Genomic DNA, 19,226 nt, shown 5'->3' with positions numbered 1-19,226 from the left:
GCCTGGGTGACTGAGCAAGACTCTGTCAAAAAAAAAAAAAAAAAAAGGTAAGAAGTGGTGGAGGAAGTACCCACTTCACTGGAAAAAAGGTAATGTTGGGTAGGGAAGTTGAATAAATCATGGTAGGAGGAGGTAAAGTGGCCTATCCAGGCATAAGGTGTTATTACCATTATCCTGTGCCCACAAGATTAACAATCTTTCCTTTTTTCTAAACCAAAAAGATATTTAAAGTCATAACTGGATTCTAAACCCTTCAGGGCAATGCTGGCTGCTCATGGGTTCACTGGAAAAAGTCTAGCAGTTCTGGACAGGGATGGGGAAGATCAGTGGAAGAACTGCTTGCCATTTGGTCTCTCCTGGATAGAACTTAGAGCAGCCTGGGGCCTCTGTTTCAACCCTCATCCAGACCCCTACTCTATACTGAGTCAGATGCACACAAGGATCTTGGGGGTGGCCTGTTGTGATGTATTGTTGCATAAAACAGGGGTGTTTTGCTAAACTGGGTAGGAAAAGTTGTAACAGATATTCTTCTCTTGGATCTTGACTCTGAGGTTCCTGTTCCATTTACTGTAGTATTTTTTCCTGGAGGATTTGGATTTGGTAGGTGACATCCCATTGACCTGGAGAGGAAAGAAGAAATATAAACTGTCAGCAATCAAGTCAGTCATTTGCTGATCTCTGGCTTTTAGAACACTGGGTAAGATCCTGTGGGAGGAAAGAGAATAAAGTGATTTATCCCATTCTTGATGAGGGATCCACCCTAGACATATGTGAAGTTAACATACAGGAAGAAGCTTAATAGCTCTTGATTCCAGGTCTGTGTGATGTCAAAAACAAAGCACTTTGCACAATAAGTCAGGAAAGCAAGGTCCATTAGGAAGGGACAGGACTAAGAGCAACAAGGTGCCTGAAGAGTGTGAACAGGGAATGATGGAAGGGAAACAGCACGTTATAAAAGCAAACAGTGTGGAGATGAGATTGGATGTCGGAGATGAGATTGGATGGATGGATCTGGCAGCAGGAAATGCTTCGGGGGAGCCCTAGAAGCAGTGCTTCTGGAGAAAAGCCTGGAGCCAAATGGTGGCAATGGTAATTAAGAAGGAGCAAGCACACAAGAGGCATTGTTAAAGAAGTAGCCAAGAATTTGCAGGGTTTGATGAAGGAAGTGGAAGAAATGGTGGAGAGATGGTGCTGAGCTCTTGAGCCTGAGCATTTGGGAGGAGGGAATGCCCAAGATGGCCCTGGGGAAGGCAGGAAAACAGGATCACCTTAGGAAGGGAAGATGAACAGGCTGATATCAGCTATGCTGATTTTTGGGAACTGGCAGGACGAAGTCAAGTCAACTGTCTATCAGGAGGTTGGAGAGACATTACATTAGAGGTCAGGAGAAGGGTTGGGGCTGGGGACAAATATTCAAGAGCCCCAGGGGTCCAAGAGGTAGGGATAGAAAGTGCAAAGGATAGAAAGCACATCTTTTTTTTCACCTACACACATGATCAAAGTCATCCGTTTTCCCTAAAAATAGAATGAAATTCTGCATCTTAATGGAGATAGAAATGTACAAGAACACCTCACCCTGTCCCCTCCAGGCGTGCTTCCAAGCCCACTTATCAGTGTGGCATAGCAGTGGGAAACTGTCTCCCCTTTCTAGCAAGCCCAGGTTTTTAAGCTCTCAAGAAATGGCACAGATTCGGAATAAATGTCTGGAGTTGATCAAATTATGGGACAGAAGTCAGCCTGGGAGTGCATTTTGGTCTTCCCATCACATGCCTCCCCACCCACCTCCCTTCTCCTCTTGCTCCATGGCTTCTGCTCCCCTAGCCCCTTACCTCTTCCTCTCCCTTACCTAAAATTCCCAGATACACTCTTTGGTAATGTCTTCGCTGTCTGCCAACAGGGTGCCGCTTTGGTCGGCTCGCATGTAGAAGCCATTGGGGGCCAGTACAGTGAGTAAGTTGCTCCCCTGAAGCTCGATACAGAAGTTGAGGGCAAACTTGCCCCAAGGGCGAAAGGTGCCAAAGGATGTTATTGACCAGAAGGATCCCCCCTGTGCTGGAGAAGGAAGAGCTCAGGTTAGTGGGCCATTCATAGAGGAGTCCTCCAGCGATCTGGCCTTGGAGGGGCTTCATGGAGGCATGCCACCCTCCCCTGGCTGCCCCATCCTGCCTGCATTGGCAAGTCCTTCTATGGAAATGCAGGAGCGCCAATAGGGATTCCAGTGTTTTCTGTTCTGCCAACCCACCCTGGGGCTTTGAAGTGTGAAAACAGAGGTCTTGTTTTTCCTTTTTTTTTTTTGGAAACAGAGTTTCGCTCTGTCGCCCAGGCTGGAGTGCTGTGGCGTGATCTTGGCTCACTGCAAGCTCCGCCTCCTGGGTTCACGCCATTCTCCTGCCTCAGCCTCCCCAGTAGCTGGGACTACAGGCGCCCACTACCACGCCCGGCTAATTTTTTGTATTTTTAGTAGAGACAGGGTTTCACCGTGTTAGCCAGGATGGTCTTGGTCTCCTGACCTCGTGATCTGCCCGTCTTGGCCTCCCAAAGTGCTGGGATTACAGGCGTGAGCCACCGCACCTGGCTTGTTTTTCCTTTTATAATGAGCAAGCCCTGAGTGGCAGGCCCTGAAGTCTGAGCTGGGGCTAAGGCAGGGACTAGACTGTGAACCCTCGGGCAGGGAAGAGGAGCCACTCACCCTGGAAGTGGTAGATACCCTGTCGGCAGGGTAGTAGATGAATGCGGTCGGGCTGATCCTGGTTGCACTGTATGAGGTCATGGCCTGACGAGGAGCCCACATAGCCATAACGACCTCGCAATACAAGGAAGGAGCGATTGGCAAATAAAATCCCAAATTCCTCATTTGGGCCTGAAAGAAATAGGAAGCAGTTATCTGGATGGGCTGCCTTTAGGTGTTTTCCCAAGTGGAAGCAGGAGGGGGGACACTAATTGCAGAAGGGTGTGGTCAATATTTTAACATTGAATGAACACCTAATATGTGTCAGGTCTTATGCTAGGTGCTTGTGAAATGTTTGTGAGAGTACCCAGCACATGCAAAACCCAAGAAGCTTTAATATTCTTCCTTCCTTTGAGATATGTTGATGTGTTTAATCCTCATGACAACTCTGTGAGGCTGCAGAGTTGTAGACAATGAAATGTCCATTTTTATAGACGACAAAACTGAGGCTCAAGGAGGTGCTTTGCTCAAGTGATGACAAAAATTCAGTGACTGAACGAGTACAGACCCAAATCTTCTGACCCCAACTCCAGTGCTTTTTTTTTGGAAATGGAGTCTCGCTCTGTCGCCCAGGCTGCAATGCAGTGGCAGGATCTTGGCTCACTGCAACCTCCAAGTCCCAGGTTCAAGCAATTCTCCTGCCTCAGCCTCCTAAGTAGCTGGGATTACAGGCACGCACCACCACGTCTGGCTAATTTTTGTATTTTTAGTAGAGACGGGGTTTCACGTGGTCAGGCTGGTCTCAAACTCCTAACCTCGTGATCCACCCACCTCAGCCTCCCAAAGTGCTGGGATTACAGGAGTGAGCCACCACGCCCGGCCTTCAGTGCTCTTTTTAACAATCATATTCCACCTCCCTCTATTCCACCTTCCGAGTCTCCCTGTCTCGGAATCATCTGGCAGGAAGGCTGCTTCACTCACCTGGAAGGATGGCATTGGCCATCAGCAGGCTGTTGGGTGCAATGCCCAGGAAGCGCCCCCTGCAGGACTGCAGGATGATCCTGCCACAGTTCCAGTGCATTCGGAAGAACGTGTCAGGCTCCAGGGGGTGCCCATCAGCCATTACTGCCCTGTGGCGCCTCTGGAAAGAATGTCAGAAACAGCGATGAGGAGTAAGGACTGACAATCTCAGCTTTCTTCCCACCAGTTTTATTCCTAGACCCGCTTCCCACATCCCACCCATCAGCCTTTTTCATGCTCCCAGAGTTGATGCTTTCAGAACCTTTTTGGAAGATGTGCTGTGGCCTCAGCTCTCCCCCTTCCCCCAGTCTGTGCTGTATCCCAGAGCACAGCGTAAAAACTACGCCACAATATCATAGGGAGAGAAATAAACCTCAGTCTTCACTTCAAAATCATTTTGAAGTAGATCATAGGCATAAAAGTGAAAGTTAAACTATGAAACATCTAGAAGAAAACATAAGAGAAGTTCTTTGCAACTTTGGGGTAGGCAATGATTTCTTGGGACATGAAAAGCAGTAACCATTTTAAAAAATTGATAAACTGAACTTCACTGAAATTAAAAACTTGCTTCTCAAAAGATCCATTAAACAAATAAAAAGGTAAGCCCCAGGTTTGGAGAAAACTTTTGCAATACATATATTTGGCAAAGGATTTGGATTTAGAACACATAAAGAACTCCTACAACTCATTAATAAGACAAACAACCCAGTAACAAATGGCAAAGCATCTGAACAGATATGTCACAGAGAAGATATACAAATGGCCAATGAGCACATGAAAACGGGCATGGTGGCTCACGCCTGTAATCCCAGCACTTTGGGAGGCTGACGCGGGCAGATCATGAGGTCAGGAGTTCGAGACCAGCCTGGCCAATGTAGTGAAACCCCATCTCTACTAAAAATACAAAAAATTAGCCGGGCATGGTGGCGCATGCCTGTAGTCCCAGCTACTTGGGAGGTTGAGGTAGGAGAATTTCTTGAACCCAGGAAGCGGAGGTTGTGGTGAGCCGAGACTGAGCCACTGCACTCCAGCCCAGGCAACAGAGCAAGACCTCATCTCAAAAAAAAAAAAAAAATTCTAAACCTTACTAATTATAAGGTAAATGTGAATTAAGTCCATAAATTACACACTCACTAGAGTGGCTAAAATAAAAAAGACAATCCAAAAGCTAGCTTTACTGTTGGTGAGGATATGGAATTCTTAGAATCCTCATACATTATTGACAAGAATGTAAAATAGTATAATCACTTTAGAAAACTGACACTTTCTTCCAAAGTTAAGCACATATCTATTATACAACCTAGTAATTCCACTCCTACATATTTACCCAAGATAAATGAAAATGTATGTTCACAAAAAGACTTGTACATGAATGCTTATAGCAACTTTATTCATAATAGCCCAGACTAGAAACAAGCCAAGTGTTCATCAACAAGTGAATAGATAAACAAATCATGTTTATGAGCAGCATTATAGAATACTACTCGGCAATAAAAAGGAATGAACTACTGACACACGAACATTATGAACGAATCTTAAAAATATTGTGCCAAGCAAAAGAAACATATGTACCATACATACTGTATGTTTCCATTGATCAGAAATGCTAAAGTAGGTAAGCAAATCTAATTCACGGAGACAGAATGCAGATCAGTGGTAGCCAGGAGAGGGAGGCAAGGGTGGAGGGAAACTGACTGCAAAGAAGCAAGAGGAAATTTTGTGGTGTTGGAAATATTTTCTCACTTGTGATATGCTTATGGCATGGTTGCGTGGATGGATACATTTGTCAAAACTTACTGAATTTTATACCTAATAGGTGCATTTTATTTATAAAACATACATAATATACTTATTTGTAAATAATATACATAATTTATACATATGTATATTATATAATTTACAAACTTTCAAATTATACCTTAATAAAGTTGATTTTTGTTTTTTTTTTAAAGGAGCCCCCATTGGGTGAAAATGAATGTTTATCAACAAGTGCCTCCACAGCCCACATCATCCTCTCATCATTTGCCTTGAAAAAGGAGAAGGAAGTCTAGGGAGGGAGAGCTCAGAGCTTAAGGTTTCTCTTGCTCAGGAAGCCAAGGTCTCACCTGGGCTAGGTAGTAGCCATTGGCTGAACGAAACTGCACAGTGGGGCTCTCACTGTCACATTCAAACTGGAACAAGGACATTGGGTTTAAGTGCTCAGAAGCAGCACGCACCTCACCATCTGCAGAGGAAGCGCATGTCAGTAAAAGCCTCCCCCTCAGTCTCAGCCCCTCCTCCATGTTTTATGACTGGGGCTTCTGTCCCTCCTCTTTCCCTCCTCAAACTTCATCACTTTCTGTTGGACCCTGGTAGTTCTGGAGAAGACCCAGGCAACTTTCCCCTAAATCCCATACCCATGCTTTTCTGTCCTTCTCAATGGCACAAAAGATCCCCTTGGGACCCCAGGATCTTCCTTATTAGCAGACTCAAAAATCTGTGCTGATCCCAAACCCATTTTCCTCTTTTCAACAGCCACCCCTCCCTCCCTCCATCGCTGTGTTGGGCCCAGCACTTGCCGTAGATGACTGAGATGAACCGCCGAGTCTTTGACCTGAGGCTGAGCCAGGTTGGGCAGTGCTGTAGGATGAACCACTCCTCACCCCTCATGGGGTTGCAGCCCAGGCCCAAGAGCAGATGCGTGCCCTGTGGATATAACATGCCTCCTTCTCCATCACACAGTGCCACAAGCCCTCCAGGCCGCACTTGCATGTGAAAAGCTGTCTGTGATGAGGGTTGGGAGAACAGCCGGTCTACATGGGACAAGAAGTGGTGTGTAGAGGTCTCCAAGTGGTAGCATCCATCTCGGAAATGCAACAGGAAGCCACACTCCTCCAGGCAGGGAACTGCTGCGTCCACCCAGATGCGGCCCATAGTGGGGTCGGCCCGGGCATAGCGGTGGTGGATGGGGCTGTAGAGGATCACGTGGACATGGAGGGCTGGTCGGGGGGTCCACATGTGGTAAGCTGAGAGGACCCGGGAAGTGCAAAACACGTCCTTGCCATTGGACTCCAAATAACGACCAGAGATTAGGCACTGGAGAGTCCACTTGCTGTTCCGGTGGAAACGCAGTAGAAAGCACCCGTGGTGGCTGGTCCTTGGGTGGCCATAACACACGGTGCCATCACACTCACACAGCAGGTAGAGGCCCTGCACGCTCTTTAGTCGCACCACGGCCTGTGTCTCATGCTCATTGCTTACCAGGATCTCCCAGGTCTGGAGGCATCAGGAGGGAGAAGAGGGAAATCAGTATCACGAAGTTACCAGACCAAGGAGCCCTGCAACTGTCACGGCTGGCATCACCCTGGCACCTTCATCAGCACCAACCACCTCCTCTTCCACATCAGCCCTGGTATCTCCTTGCTGTCAGCTCTTCCACTTTCCCACTCTCCCTTCATCAAGAGATCTCTGGGCCCTTCCACCCCTGCAGCCAGATAGATGGCAAGATCCAAAGAGAAGTTCTAGATGTCTACCTCCTCCAGATAACAGAAGGTAAACCTCTCTCCTTTCTTAATCCCACTCTTCAATACCTAATTTTTAAAGAAACGCTTTGGTGTAAGTCTTACATTTTCTTCCTCACTGTTGTCCGCAGAGAGCAACTTAGCCAATAGCTCCATCCCCAAAGGTTGCCTTCCAGCATGGCAAGACAGAAGCAAAAGCTCTTATAGGCAGGCCCTGGCTCCAGGGATGAAGATGGGAGCACAAACAGTTCAGATGCAACTGCCTGGTTCAGCTGTGATCAACCTTGTTATAAGAGGAAGAACTTCGCCCCTGCCTCACTCTGGCACCCATCCCAGAGGTGCCTACATTCCTCTCTAGAATGAAGACTGACACTGCTAGGGCTTCTGGAGTTCCCCATTCTCAAACCACAACCAGAACAGAAACATAGGCTTTGCAATAACTCCACTGGTCCAACTTCCCCTGGATGCCCACAATTCTGCTTTCCCACCTGGGCTCTCCACTTCTCCTCTTTCTGACACAACCACCCTGTGCTCTCCACTTCTTCTCTTTCTGACACAACCACCCTGTGCTGGGATGGGGAATAGGGACAGTTAGAGCAGGACAAGGCAGCAAGGGCAAGGCTGAGGCTTCACCTTGTGGAATAAATTGAGAGGTGGGAGATGGGGCAATAGGGTCTGTGAACAAAAGCCTAGAGTAGAAAAGCCTCAGGCCTGGCACTGGCAGAACCTAGGAAAGTGATTAGGTTGAGAGTACACCCTGCTTTCATATACAGGCAAGTGCATACACACACACACACACACACACACACAGCTTGGCCACTCAGAAAACTGGTTCCAGTATACTTTCATATAGAGGCAAGTACACACACACACACACACACACACCCCCACACACACAGCTTGGCCACTCAGAAAACTGGTTCCAGTATACTTTCATATATAGGCAAGTACATACACACACACACACACACACACAGCTTGGCCACTCAGAAAACTGGTTCCAGTATACTTTCATATACAGGCAAGTACACACACACACACACACACACACACACACTCACACACACACACACAGCTTGGCCACTCAGAAAACTGGTTCCAGTATACTTTCATATATAGGCAAGTACATACACACACACACACACACACACACACACACACAGCTTGGCCACTCAGAAAACTGGTTCCAGTATACTTTCATATACAGGCAAGTATACACACACACACACACACACACACACACACACACACACACACACAGGCAAGTATACACACACACACACACACACACACACACACACACACACACACACACACACACACACACACACACACACACACACACACACACACACACACACACACACACAGCTTGGCCACTCAGAAAACTGGTTCCAGCATGGGTTTGCTTTGTCACCTGTCTCCTGCCCAAACTCTTCGCAGTTGCAGTGACTGTATTCTTGCATGCCTCAAAGGTGAGGTAGGTTCCTGCCCAGCTGATGAGCCCAACCCTTAGGTCCTCAGCCTTGGGATGTCTGTGTATCCACTCAATCTCATCCATGGGGCCGACACCACAGGTGATGACTCTGTCTGGCCCAGCCCTCCCCCCCGTGGTGAGGTTCCACAGGCCATAGGGCCTGGAATAGGGCCTGTAGTACCCACCAGATGTTTCCAGAGAGAACTTCCCGGGCAGAGGCTGGCCTGGGCCCCAGCACCTCTGTGACCCGGGAGCATTGTGACTGTGAGGGCAACCTCTTATCCCACCACAGTGGGGAAAGGGCCCTGGCCCAGCAGCATTAATCCATGGCCTAGAAGAGGTGGGTGCAGAGCCTCTGGTGTTTGCCTTCCTATTCCCCTCTGGGCACCAAGGTACGCTGAGCTGAGACCAGGATCCGGAACTTCAACCTGTGAATTTAGGCAAGTTTTTTCCTTTCTTTACCTCCATTTCTCATTCTGATATCAGGATAGAAAGCAACCTCCTTCCTCCCAAGGAAGTGAGTTCTGCCTGGCTCCCTTGCAACTGAAGTATTTTGTTAAGTTCAAGATATCCAAGAAAAATCTATCAGCTTTTATGGCCCGTAGGAGGATACGGTCAAAATGTTCCAGATGTTACTTTGCAGGGAGTATGAGGAAACCCTAATCAGTTGACATCAAATTACTCATATTCATCAGGAAGGCTGGCTCAGGACCTGGGTAAGGAGAAGGGCCTAGGTGGAGAGAGCACCAAGCACCCCTCCTCAACCCCAGCTGCTCTGCCAGTGGGTAGGACATCTGGCTGGGCAGATAGTCAGAGCTCCTGCAAGGGTATCTTTCCCCTCCAAAGAATCTCTGAGTTATAGTCTCTTGGACTCACTTCCTGCAAAGCTTGAGGAGAAAACCCAGCTCAGAACCTGGAAGAAGTGACATGAAAGAAAAACAAAGGCAAAAAGAAGTGATGATGAGTTCTGCCTAAGCCTGGCTAGGATCCAAGGGAAAATGGGCAGTCGATCACACTTGGGGAATAGGCTACACCCCTGGTTCCTTTTTTTGAGTCAGGGTCTTGCTCTGCTAGCCAGGTTGGAGTGCATCTCAGTTGACTGCAGCCTTGATCTCCCAAGCTCAAGCGATCCTCCCGCCTCAGCCTCCTGAGGTGCTGGGACCACAGGTGTGCATCTCCACGCCCAGGTAATTTTTTATTTTTGTTTTTTGTAGAGATGGGGTCTTGCCATGTTGCCCAGGCTGGTCTTTAACTTCTGGGCTCAAGCAATCCTCCTACCTCAGCCTCCCAAAGTGCTAGGATTACAGGCATGAGCCACAGTGCCCAGCCACCCCTGGTTCCTTATACCTGCTTTCCTATTCCCCATAGGAGGGGTCTTCCCAAGTAGCAAGAGTCTCAGTGGTGTGCAGCAAGGAACTACAAGCCACAGACTCCACTGATGTTTTATAAAATAAGGGTAATAGACTATCAGTGGCAGAATCCTCTGGGTAATTTTATTTATTTATTTATTTTTTTTGAGACGGAGTCTCACTCTGTCACCCAGGCTGGAATGCAGTGGCACGATCTCAGCTCACTGCATGCTCCGCCTCCTGGGTTCACGCCATTCTCCTGCCTCAGCCTCCCGAGTAGCTGGGACTACAGGTGCCTGCCACCGCGCCTGGATAATTTTTTGTATTTTTTTTTTCTAGTAGAGATGGGGTTTCACCGTGGTCTTGATCTTCTGACCTCGTGATCCGCCCGCCTCAGCCTCCCAGAGTGCTGGGATTACAGGCGTGAGCCACGGCGCCCGGCCTCCTCTGGGTAATTTTAAAGATGCATATTGTTGGGCATCAGACTAGTCCTGATGAATCACATTTTATGAAATGTACCTCAGGATTCGTATTATTAACGCACATTCTCTCCCCCTCTAATTTTAACGTGCAAGGCAAACATTAAGAACTGCTCTAAGTAGCTACGAGAACGATGGGAGACAGTTACGTGGTTCACGGAACTATGAAGGGAGATCCTGTAATCGTCAGCAAAGGCTCCTTGGAGCTGGGAAGGAATGAGATTTGCACCACTGGAAACCCTACAGTATTTCCAGGCCAAGAATAAGGAGGGAGAAGCTGAGCTGAGGGTATGTGTGGGTGGGGTTGCCCTGCAGCCTTAGCTGCTTTGATCCTCTCCCATGTTGTCTCTTGGTACCCAGTAACCCAGCCTCTCCCTTGCAGGCTACAGACAACACTGTGTACAAACCACAGCAAATTTATTACTCAAGATCCAGTGCCACATTATAGCACCACCTGGAGCCCTCACCTTCCCCCCTCCCCCAACCTGGCCCCTAGAGTACACCCAAAACAGAAAAAAAAAGGAAACCCAGATCCCTGCTCCTCCTCTGGAAGAGGGGGCCTTGGCCAGGAAGCCCCTTCCATAGGTCCCAGCAGGCAGGAGAGTGGACCCCTCTGTGCCCAGAGAGCAAGGCTCCAGGCTCCAACAACAGAGAGAACATGCAGGCAGGAGCAGGAGCAGAGGCCTGTGGCTGTGGGGGAGGAAAAGTGGGAGGAAAGGGCACTGCCTGAGGAGTCCGGGAGTCTGGTCATCCCGGGGATGCACGCAGGAGCTTCCGGGCATCAGGGGCCTGCCCCTGGCTGGTTAGCGCTTTGACAGCTCGTGGGACAGCCAGTCCAGACCATCGTACAGACCTGTGCCTTGGGTGGCACAGGTGGCCTGGACATACCACTGTGGGGAAAAGGAAAGAAAGAGGTCAGCAACCAGGAACAAAAGGGATGCCTTTATATCTCTGTCCCAGCCTGTAGCTTCCCTCAAGAGGCAGGATTCAGCACCAGGTGGGCAGGACCCCTACCGTGCGGCTGCGTAAGTGCTGTAGCCCCAGTTTGTCAGTCAGCTCGCTCACGGGCATGGCGTTGGGCATATCCTGCTTGTTGGCAAATACCAGCAGCACTGCATCCCGCAGCTCGTCCTCCTGCAGCTGAGAGAGGAGAAGAGAAGGTGGGACCCAGGCTGCGTCTCCTCTACTGTGTTGGGGAATTCCCTTTCTACCTCCTAGAATCTTGATTGGAAAAAAAAAGTATTGTGCAGTCTGCCATTGAAGACAAGACATAGTTGTAAATGAGCTTGAGGTGACCTGAGCCATAAGTCCAGAAAAGAAAGACCTTTTCCTAATTTGAGTACTTACCTAGGCAAAATAACAACATTTCCAAATGGAAAAAGCAGGAATGTAAAATGTTTCTCTTTACCACATGTAAGTCCCATCTCTCCCACAACTTCTCAGACTCAGATGTAAAGACATGAGAATGCGGCGGGGCGCGGTGGCTCACGCCTGTAATCCCAGCACTTTGGGAGGCCGAGACGGATCACCTGAGGTAAGGGGTTCGAGACCAGCCTGGCCAACATGGTGAAACCCCGTCTCTACTAAAAATACAAAAATTAACTGGGCATGGCAGCGGGCGCCTGTAATCCCAGCTACTTGGGAGGCTGAGACAGGAGAATTGCTTGAACCCGGGAGGCGGTGGTTGCAGTGAGCCGAGATTGTGCCATTGCACTCCAGCCTGGGCAACAACAGCAAAACTCCTGTCTCAAAAAAAAAAAAAAAAAAAAAAAAAAGACATGAGAATGCACAGAAAAAGTGAAAAAGTCACTCCCATCCAAAACAGGGTGAGATACACAATGTGTCTGTCCACAAAGAAAAACTTATATTCCTGGTCTTCAATGCCTGTGGGGGGCTCCCTGACTTCTATACCACTACAGAGATCACTCTGTCCCCAAGCTGAGGGCTCAGTTCCCAGGGCTCTGGGTACTCACCATCTTCTGGAGTTCATCAGCAGATTCTTGGACCCGCTCCCGGTCATTACTGTCCACCACAAAGATGAGGCCCTGGGCAGGAAGGAAGGAAGAAAGGAGAAGCAATCACTTCTGCCTGGGACATACCGTAGTGTGGCCCTTTCTGTTTTCTTCCCATCTGTAATTGTGTCAATCCTTCCATCTAGCAAACTCTACGAAAGTTTACAGAACTCTATAGAAGCTCTACAGGAGTCATGGCACAAACTAGACACCCCACTGCAAAGAGGAAGTAGTTTATCTAAAGATGTGCAAGGAAATAAAGACATGTGATGAGGGCTAAATCAGGCAGCTTGGCCCCACAATCCTGCTTCTAAAGAGAAGTCCATGCTGGGGAAGACTAAGGTGAGTTCTGAAGAGTGAGTAGGGGGTAGCCAAACAGAAGGGGTGGAAGTGGGGAAGGGTTTTTTCCTTGGCCTAGGGGCCCAGCCTAGGCCAACAATTCTGTACTCCTAGCCCTAACACCTTTTCCCGTGGGGTTAGAAAGTCCCCTCCCAACGCTCCACCTGAGTGTTCTGGAAGTAGTGCCGCCACAGAGGCCGAATCTTGTCCTGGCCTCCCACGTCCCAGACTGTGAAACAGATGTTCTTATATTCCACTGTTTCTACATTGAAGCCTGCAGATAATTGGAAAAAAAATATGAGAAAACTCCTGAAAGAAAGGAACTCACTAAAACTACTTAGATTTCAGCAAGGACACAAAACCAGAAGGCAATGATCAAGGCCCAGGGGAACAGAACCCCAGAACTGGCGGTCAACAGGGCGGAGCTAGGTCACATCCACCCTGCCTCCGGTATCCACGTAGAGATACCCTGACCCACTTCTCAAATAGCTGTATCTGGTGTCAGGGTCAGCTCCAGAAAAGTGGCAGAACTGGGAGCAGACCCCGCGAGGGCCCGCCGCGGCGCTCCCGCTCCCTGCTTCGTCCCCGGGCTCACCTATGGTTGGGATGGTGGTGACAATCTCCCCCAACTTCAGTTTGTACAGGATTGTGGTCTTGCCAGCCGCATCCAAGCCAACTGCAACGGAGAGGGGCACAGGGATGGAGATGGGAGCGAGGGAGCCCCCTAGAGACCAGGGAAAGGGAGAGGCCACAACAGCTGATGGTGACTGGGGCGGAGAGCGGGAGCGCCTCCAGGTGCGCGTCGTTATCTACCTTTGGGGCCTGGAGGGCAGTCGGGTGGCGTGAGCCAACTCCAAACAGGACGCGGAGCGGGAGAGGGCTGGGAGGCAAGGGGCACGGGGGGTAGGCCGCGCTCCTTTTAAAAGTCGTCTCCAAGGGCGGAATCCTCCCTTCTTACCAGCCGGGCTGGGGCGGAGGGAGCTTCACCCCACCCAGGCCCGCAGCTCCGGGTGTCAGGCCCCGGGGTCGGCGCTGCAGACCGGGACCCGCCCGAGAGCAGAGGCCCCGGGGCGTTAGGAGGTGGGTGACTCGGGGCCAGAGACCCAGGTGAGCGGGGCTGGAGGAACGCGGGGGCGGAAGGGCTGCGCCGGGGCCGGCGCCCCGGTCCGGGCCGCGCGCTCGATCTGCCTCACCCATGAGAATCCGCATCTGCTTCTTCCCGAAGATCCGCGAAAAGAGCGCGGACACGGTGAGGCCCATGGCGGGGCCCGGGGAGGGGGCGAGGGCACCGACGCGGGGTGCGGGCTGGAACTGGCCGGCCGCGGGGGGATGGGGCGCAGCAGCAGCAGGAGGAGGCTCCGCCGCCGCCTCCGCGCGTCGCTGCCCTCCCGACGTCACCGCGGGCCCGCCCCCGTCCGGGCCCCGCCCCCGGCTCTCGGCCCCGCCCCCCCCGGCTCTGGCTCCTCTGGGAGCCGAAGCTCCGCGAGTTGACGCTGCTGTTCTGGGTCCCGCGCGGCCCTTACTTGGGAACGGGTCTGGGTCTCTAACGCGCCTGCCAGGCCTGTGGCTGCCGAACCGGCAGCCCGAGCGCGGCTGAGGAAAGGATTCATCGCTCCGCAGCGGCCCCTGCCCCCATTTTCAGTGGCCGGCCGCTGGGCTTTGGTTTGTTGCGTCCAGGCCCCTAGGGGCTCCGGTTTTAGCCCTTGGGAACCAGTAGCACTGAACGTGTGCACCACTCTCCTTTGGGAAGTGGAAGCTGCGATTAGGGGTTTTGGTCCTCCCTTTACTGCCTCATCTTCCACCGAGGGACTTGCGCGTAGTAGGTGGTCTGTGAAGAATGCGCGGGGGGTAAGGGAAGATGCCCGAGTGCTAGCTAGCTTCCATGGTTCCTCAAAACGCCTACTTCCTAATTCCCAATCCGCAGAACCAGTGTAAGATTCCCGGCCTTGGGCGGCGGGGTCGCAGACCCACTCCTGGGCTGTTGGAGAAGTCCACCTTCGTTTGGATCGCTCTGCGGGCCCCGCCTCTCAGTCCAGGCGCTGGCCGCTTTGCTGAAGTTCCTCACATTGCCACAGACTTGTGGACCTGGCTTATTCTTGCACACCCATTCAGGATTTTGTGAGGATCTTGACTCCGTAGACCCAAAGAGCTTCACATGTCATTTCCCTGCCTCATTTTAACATCTGAGAGGAGAATAGCAAAATAGGAATGAAATTCTTCTGCGGTGGAGACTGGCTCATTGCCAGGCATTATTAGGCCTAACAAATGCTTGTTCAGTTGAACTGGACTGATAGATTCTCAATGGAGCAAGGGCAGGTGTTTTGTTTACTCTGGATTTCCAGTGGGCTTCTAGGATCAATTGTTTATGGACGCGAGGTAAACTGAGCTGGGAATAAAAAAACCTTCACTCATTCATTTGCTTTTTCAGCAGATATTTACTGAGCACCCACCACGTGCCAGCACGTGATTTCAGGCTTTAGTTCAAACCTTAACTCTGCCATTTCTTGAGGATTTGGCTTCAGCACTCCTCATAACTCTTCCGTTATTTCGTCATCTATAAAAGGAGACTTGTTCTAACTTAAGGGGTTATGGTGAATATTAAAATGATTTGATAATGTGACTGAATGTTATGTATAATACAGCTTGATGTTATTTGGGCCACTGAGAAACGGGGTCTGAACAGACCTCCAGGGCCTGCCCCTTCCTGATCTGCCAAGTCTGTAACAAGGATAGACTTTGGGAAACAGGTATGAGTGAGTGCATGACTTTCCTTTTCTCTTCAGTCATAGACTTGCATCCCTAAGAAGGCTTTTAAGGCTGAAGAGTACATTTTAGAGAGTTTCAATATAATAACAGAACTAGTGTTCACCAAGTTAGATCAGTTCTACATTTAGCTCTTTTATCAGCCTCTTTGCTTCCATCTCTGTTGTCACTACCTTCTGTTCCCCATGACTGAAAGAGTCTCCTCACAGGTTTCCTGCCCCTTGTTCCCTCCAACATGTCATACAAGTCTTGATGACATCCCACTTTTCAGATTAAAATCCATTAGGGCCTTACTATAACCCAAGATAAAACTTAAATGCCATAAGTTGGGTCCCTACCTATTGTGCCAGCCCCTCTGTTGTCACCTCCTTCACATACCCTAAGCTACTGAATGCTTTCTGGGTGAGTCAAACTCTGATACCCTACAGGTCTTTGCATTTTTTTCCACCTGCCTGGAATGCTAGTTTCCCTGATCGCTGGTTAGGTGGACAATCACGACTCATCCTTCAAATCCCAAAGTATTATTCCCAAGAGCCTTCCATGCCTCAGCTAGACAGGCCTCTTTTCTCTTAACTTTCATACCACTTTGAATATACCCAGACATACTGGTGTGATAGCAGGACATATTTGTATGTCTGGTTCCTCACTAGATTGTGAGCTCCCTGAGGGCAAGGTCGTGTCTCTTAATTGTGTTACCATCTGGCACAGCACGTGATACGTTGAGAATCAGACTGATTAGAACTCCTAAACTTACTAGGTGTGTGACCTTGGGCATGTTACGTATAACCTTTCTGCCTCATGTTTTCATATCTGTAAAATAGTGCTAATGAGTATAGTGCTTACAAGAATTATTGTAAAGACTAAATAGCAAAACTCTTGTGAGCTCCTGGTATATAGCTGGCACTCAGGATAGACATGGCTATAGAGTGCCCTCCGTAAATATTTGTGGAATCAACTCAGCAGAACTAAGGAAGGGTACTATTACGCTGTATGCCTACTAGGTACCAAGCACTGTGCTATAGAGGACTGCAGTTTTCGTGGTCTAAATGGGAGTCTTAATTGTTGCCTTTTAGGGACCATGGGTCCTGTGCTCCCAAATCGTTGGATGCGTCGTTCACCTGGGTGTTTGGTAAGAATGCAGTGCGATGTTGCTCTCTGTCGCTCGCTGAGCGTAGCCCGAGGTTAAGCTTGGGCGCCCTCACAAAACCAGTACCACTCCGGTGTCTTCGACTTTGCCGGCTTCGCCTTTCCCAAGCCTGTTTTTTGCTGCTCGCGGCCCCACTGCGTTCTCAACAGGCCGCGTCCACCCACCGGCCGACGTGGCCCCGCCTACCTCGCGCCCACTGGGGGCGGAGCCTGCGGCGCCTCTCTGACGTCACTTCCAGCGGACACGGAAGCGCCGTTGTCAGCCGGTAGCTTTGGTTAGGGAGTCGTGATGGGACCGCGCTCAGCTTAACCCTCTGGCCGACGTAGGCCGAGGGGGCCGGCCCGGGCTGCTGTGGACCAGACGAGCGGAGAGTGCGGAGCGGCTTCTGGGCCAGCGCTAACGAGCCCTGGCAGTGCGCACCTCTGGTGCCAGTGTCGCCCCGCCTCTGGGATAGAATCCGCCCCAGCTCTCCGGGCCTGGGACCCGGCGGCCGCTTTCGCCAGTCCGTCCGGCCGATCCGCATTAGGTCCGGGATAACTAGGTGGAGTAGGTGTGCGGCCCGCCGCCTGACAGCCCGCTCGCTGTTTCTTTAAGCCTTCGCCTGCGTCTTCGCGGTCGTCTCCCGTTCTGCTGGAAAGCTGACGTGGGGCAATCCGTTCAGACCCTCCATGGAGAAGTTTGGGATGAATTTCGGGGGCGGCCCGAGCAAGAAAGACTTGCTGGAGACTATAGAGACGCAGAAGAAGCAGCTTCTCCAGTACCAGGCACGGCTCAAGGATGTGGTCCGTGCCTATAAAAGCCTGCTGAAGGAGAAAGAGGCATTAGAGGCCAGCATCAAGGTGCTGTCGGTATCCCACGAGGCAGATGTGGGCCTCGCAGGTGTCCAGCTCCCAGGCCTCACCTTGCCTGACTCTGTGGATGACCGGTGCTCCACTCACAGCGAGGATAGCACTGGGACCGCCACTAGCTTGGATACTGCGGCCAGTCTCACCAGCACCAAGGGTGAGTTTGGGGTAGAAGATGACAGACCGGCCCGTGGACCACCACCTCCAAAGTCCGAAGAGGCCAGTGGGTCCGAGAGTGGCGTTAGCAGTAGCAGTGGGGATGGGCCATTTGCAGGTGGGGAGGTGGACAAAAGACTGCACCAGCTGAAGACTCAGTTGGCTACTTTGACCAGTTCTTTGGCCACAGTCACTCAGGAGAAGTCCCGCATGGAGGCTTCTTACCTGGCTGACAAGAAGAAGATGAAACAGGACTTAGAGGATGCCAGTAACAAGGCGGAGGAGGAGAGGGCCCGCCTGGAGGGAGAATTGAAGGGGCTGCAGGAACAAATAGCAGAAACCAAAGCCCGGCTTATCACGCAGCAGCATGATCGGGCCCAAGAGCAGAGTGACCATGCCTTGATGTTGCGTGAGCTCCAGAAGCTGCTGCAGGAGGAGAGGACCCAGCGCCAGGACTTGGAGCTTAGGTTAGAAGAGACCCGAGAAGCTCTGGCAGGACGAGCATACGCAGCTGAACAGATGGAAGGATTTGAACTGCAGACCAAGCAGCTGACCCGTGAGGTGGAGGAGCTGAAAACTGAACTGCAGGCCATTCGAGATGAGAAGAATCAGCCAGACCCCCGGCTGCAAGAACTTCAGGAAGAGGCTGCCCGCCTTAAGAGCCATTTCCAGGCTCAGTTACAGCAGGAAATGAGAAAGGTAATTATCCACATCTCTTTCAAACATCAGTCATTGACCTGAAGTGAGAAATATTAGGGTTTTTTTCCTCCTCTGCTAGTTAGAGCTAAGTGTCTATAGTGTCATTTTTGATGCTACCTGAGAAGTTCCACTAGTGAACCTGGGAAGTCCTGTTTTATGTGGTGTTGACATGTGTTCTTCCAGGAGGATGTGGAGCTTCTCAGTGTAGGCTGGGTTGAAGCCAGACAGCTCTGCACTTCTGGGCATTGGCATCTTACCAGCTGTGCTCTATGAAGCAGTATAGTGGCAGCTGTACAGTAAAAGGTAGCGTGTCTTCTGTTGGTATGTGCCTCTAGGGAGGGTGGCTGAAGGCAAAGGGGATTTTCTCAGAAGTAACCTCTTGTCATTGCCTTTACTCAAGATTTGCCTGTTCTGGAGAAGTGCTATTTTCCAGAACAGGTATTGAAAGGGTGCCTCCTTTCAATGTGGAGAGGGAGATCCAGTGCAGTTTTGAACTTCCAGGAATATTGGATAAGGAAAAGAATGCTGTATGATTTCTTAATAGGATTTGAGGAAGCACCTGAGAAACAGCAGTAACACACATTATATATGGTTAGGTGGAAAGCAGAACAATAGCAGATGTACCAAGGTGCTTAATATTATTCGGTATAATATGTGTTTTGCAGAACCCAAGCAGGTAATAGGAACTTTTGTTAGCTCCTGAGTCAACCGAAAAATCCCTAGTTAGCATTTTTGCCAGGCCATCCCAAACCTGTGACCCTTTTGCTCCCCT

General features: G+C 50.4%; 3 protein-coding genes across 15 annotated transcripts in view; 1 reads left to right on the top strand and 2 right to left on the bottom strand.

The window, feature by feature from the left end:
• Positions 1–442: 442 nt before the first annotated feature.
• Positions 443–8,937, bottom strand: FSCN3 (fascin actin-bundling protein 3). 3 transcript variants are annotated; one of them, XM_054559751.1, is made up of 7 exons: positions 8,851–8,937; positions 6,247–6,943; positions 5,794–5,912; positions 3,650–3,809; positions 2,690–2,860; positions 1,847–2,047; positions 443–620 (listed from the first exon to the last, which is right to left on the bottom strand). In XM_054559751.1, the coding sequence occupies exons 1-7, from the start codon at positions 8,920–8,922 to the stop codon at positions 565–567; spliced, it is 1,476 nt and encodes a 491-aa protein (XP_054415726.1). In that variant the 5' UTR covers positions 8,923–8,937; the 3' UTR covers positions 443–564. The 3 variants fall into 3 exon arrangements, with proteins under 3 accessions (XP_054415726.1, XP_024105408.1, XP_009241476.1); XM_024249640.2 differs by having other exon boundaries at positions 8,606–8,893; XM_009243201.2 differs by having other exon boundaries at positions 1,847–2,052; positions 8,606–8,892.
• A 1,956-nt stretch (positions 8,938–10,893) lies between these two features.
• ARF5 (ADP ribosylation factor 5) lies at positions 10,894–14,268 on the bottom strand. Its single transcript, XM_024249641.3, has 6 exons — positions 14,038–14,268; positions 13,440–13,520; positions 13,009–13,118; positions 12,467–12,538; positions 11,508–11,633; positions 10,894–11,383 (listed from the first exon to the last, which is right to left on the bottom strand). The coding sequence occupies exons 1-6, from the start codon at positions 14,102–14,104 to the stop codon at positions 11,297–11,299; spliced, it is 543 nt and encodes a 180-aa protein (XP_024105409.1). The 5' UTR covers positions 14,105–14,268; the 3' UTR covers positions 10,894–11,296.
• A 50-nt stretch (positions 14,269–14,318) lies between these two features.
• The window catches only part of GCC1 (GRIP and coiled-coil domain containing 1), a 104,891-nt gene continuing 99,983 nt past the window's right edge, over positions 14,319–19,226 (top strand). For 10 of the 11 annotated variants that reach the window (XR_008526821.1, XR_008526826.1, XR_008526825.1 and 7 more), the window contains exon 1: positions 14,319–18,454. Coding sequence is in view for 2 of the 11 variants with exons in the window: in XM_054559095.1 (XP_054415070.1) it covers positions 17,423–18,454 (1,032 nt within the window). In the remaining 9 variants the exon portion in view is untranslated. 11 annotated transcript variants of the gene reach the window in all.

The sequence above is a fragment of the Pongo abelii genome, chromosome 6 (genome assembly GCF_028885655.2).
Source record: "Pongo abelii isolate AG06213 chromosome 6, NHGRI_mPonAbe1-v2.0_pri, whole genome shotgun sequence".
NCBI lineage: Eukaryota > Metazoa > Chordata > Mammalia > Primates > Hominidae > Pongo > Pongo abelii.
This window is presented reverse-complemented; position numbering and strand designations above follow the sequence as displayed.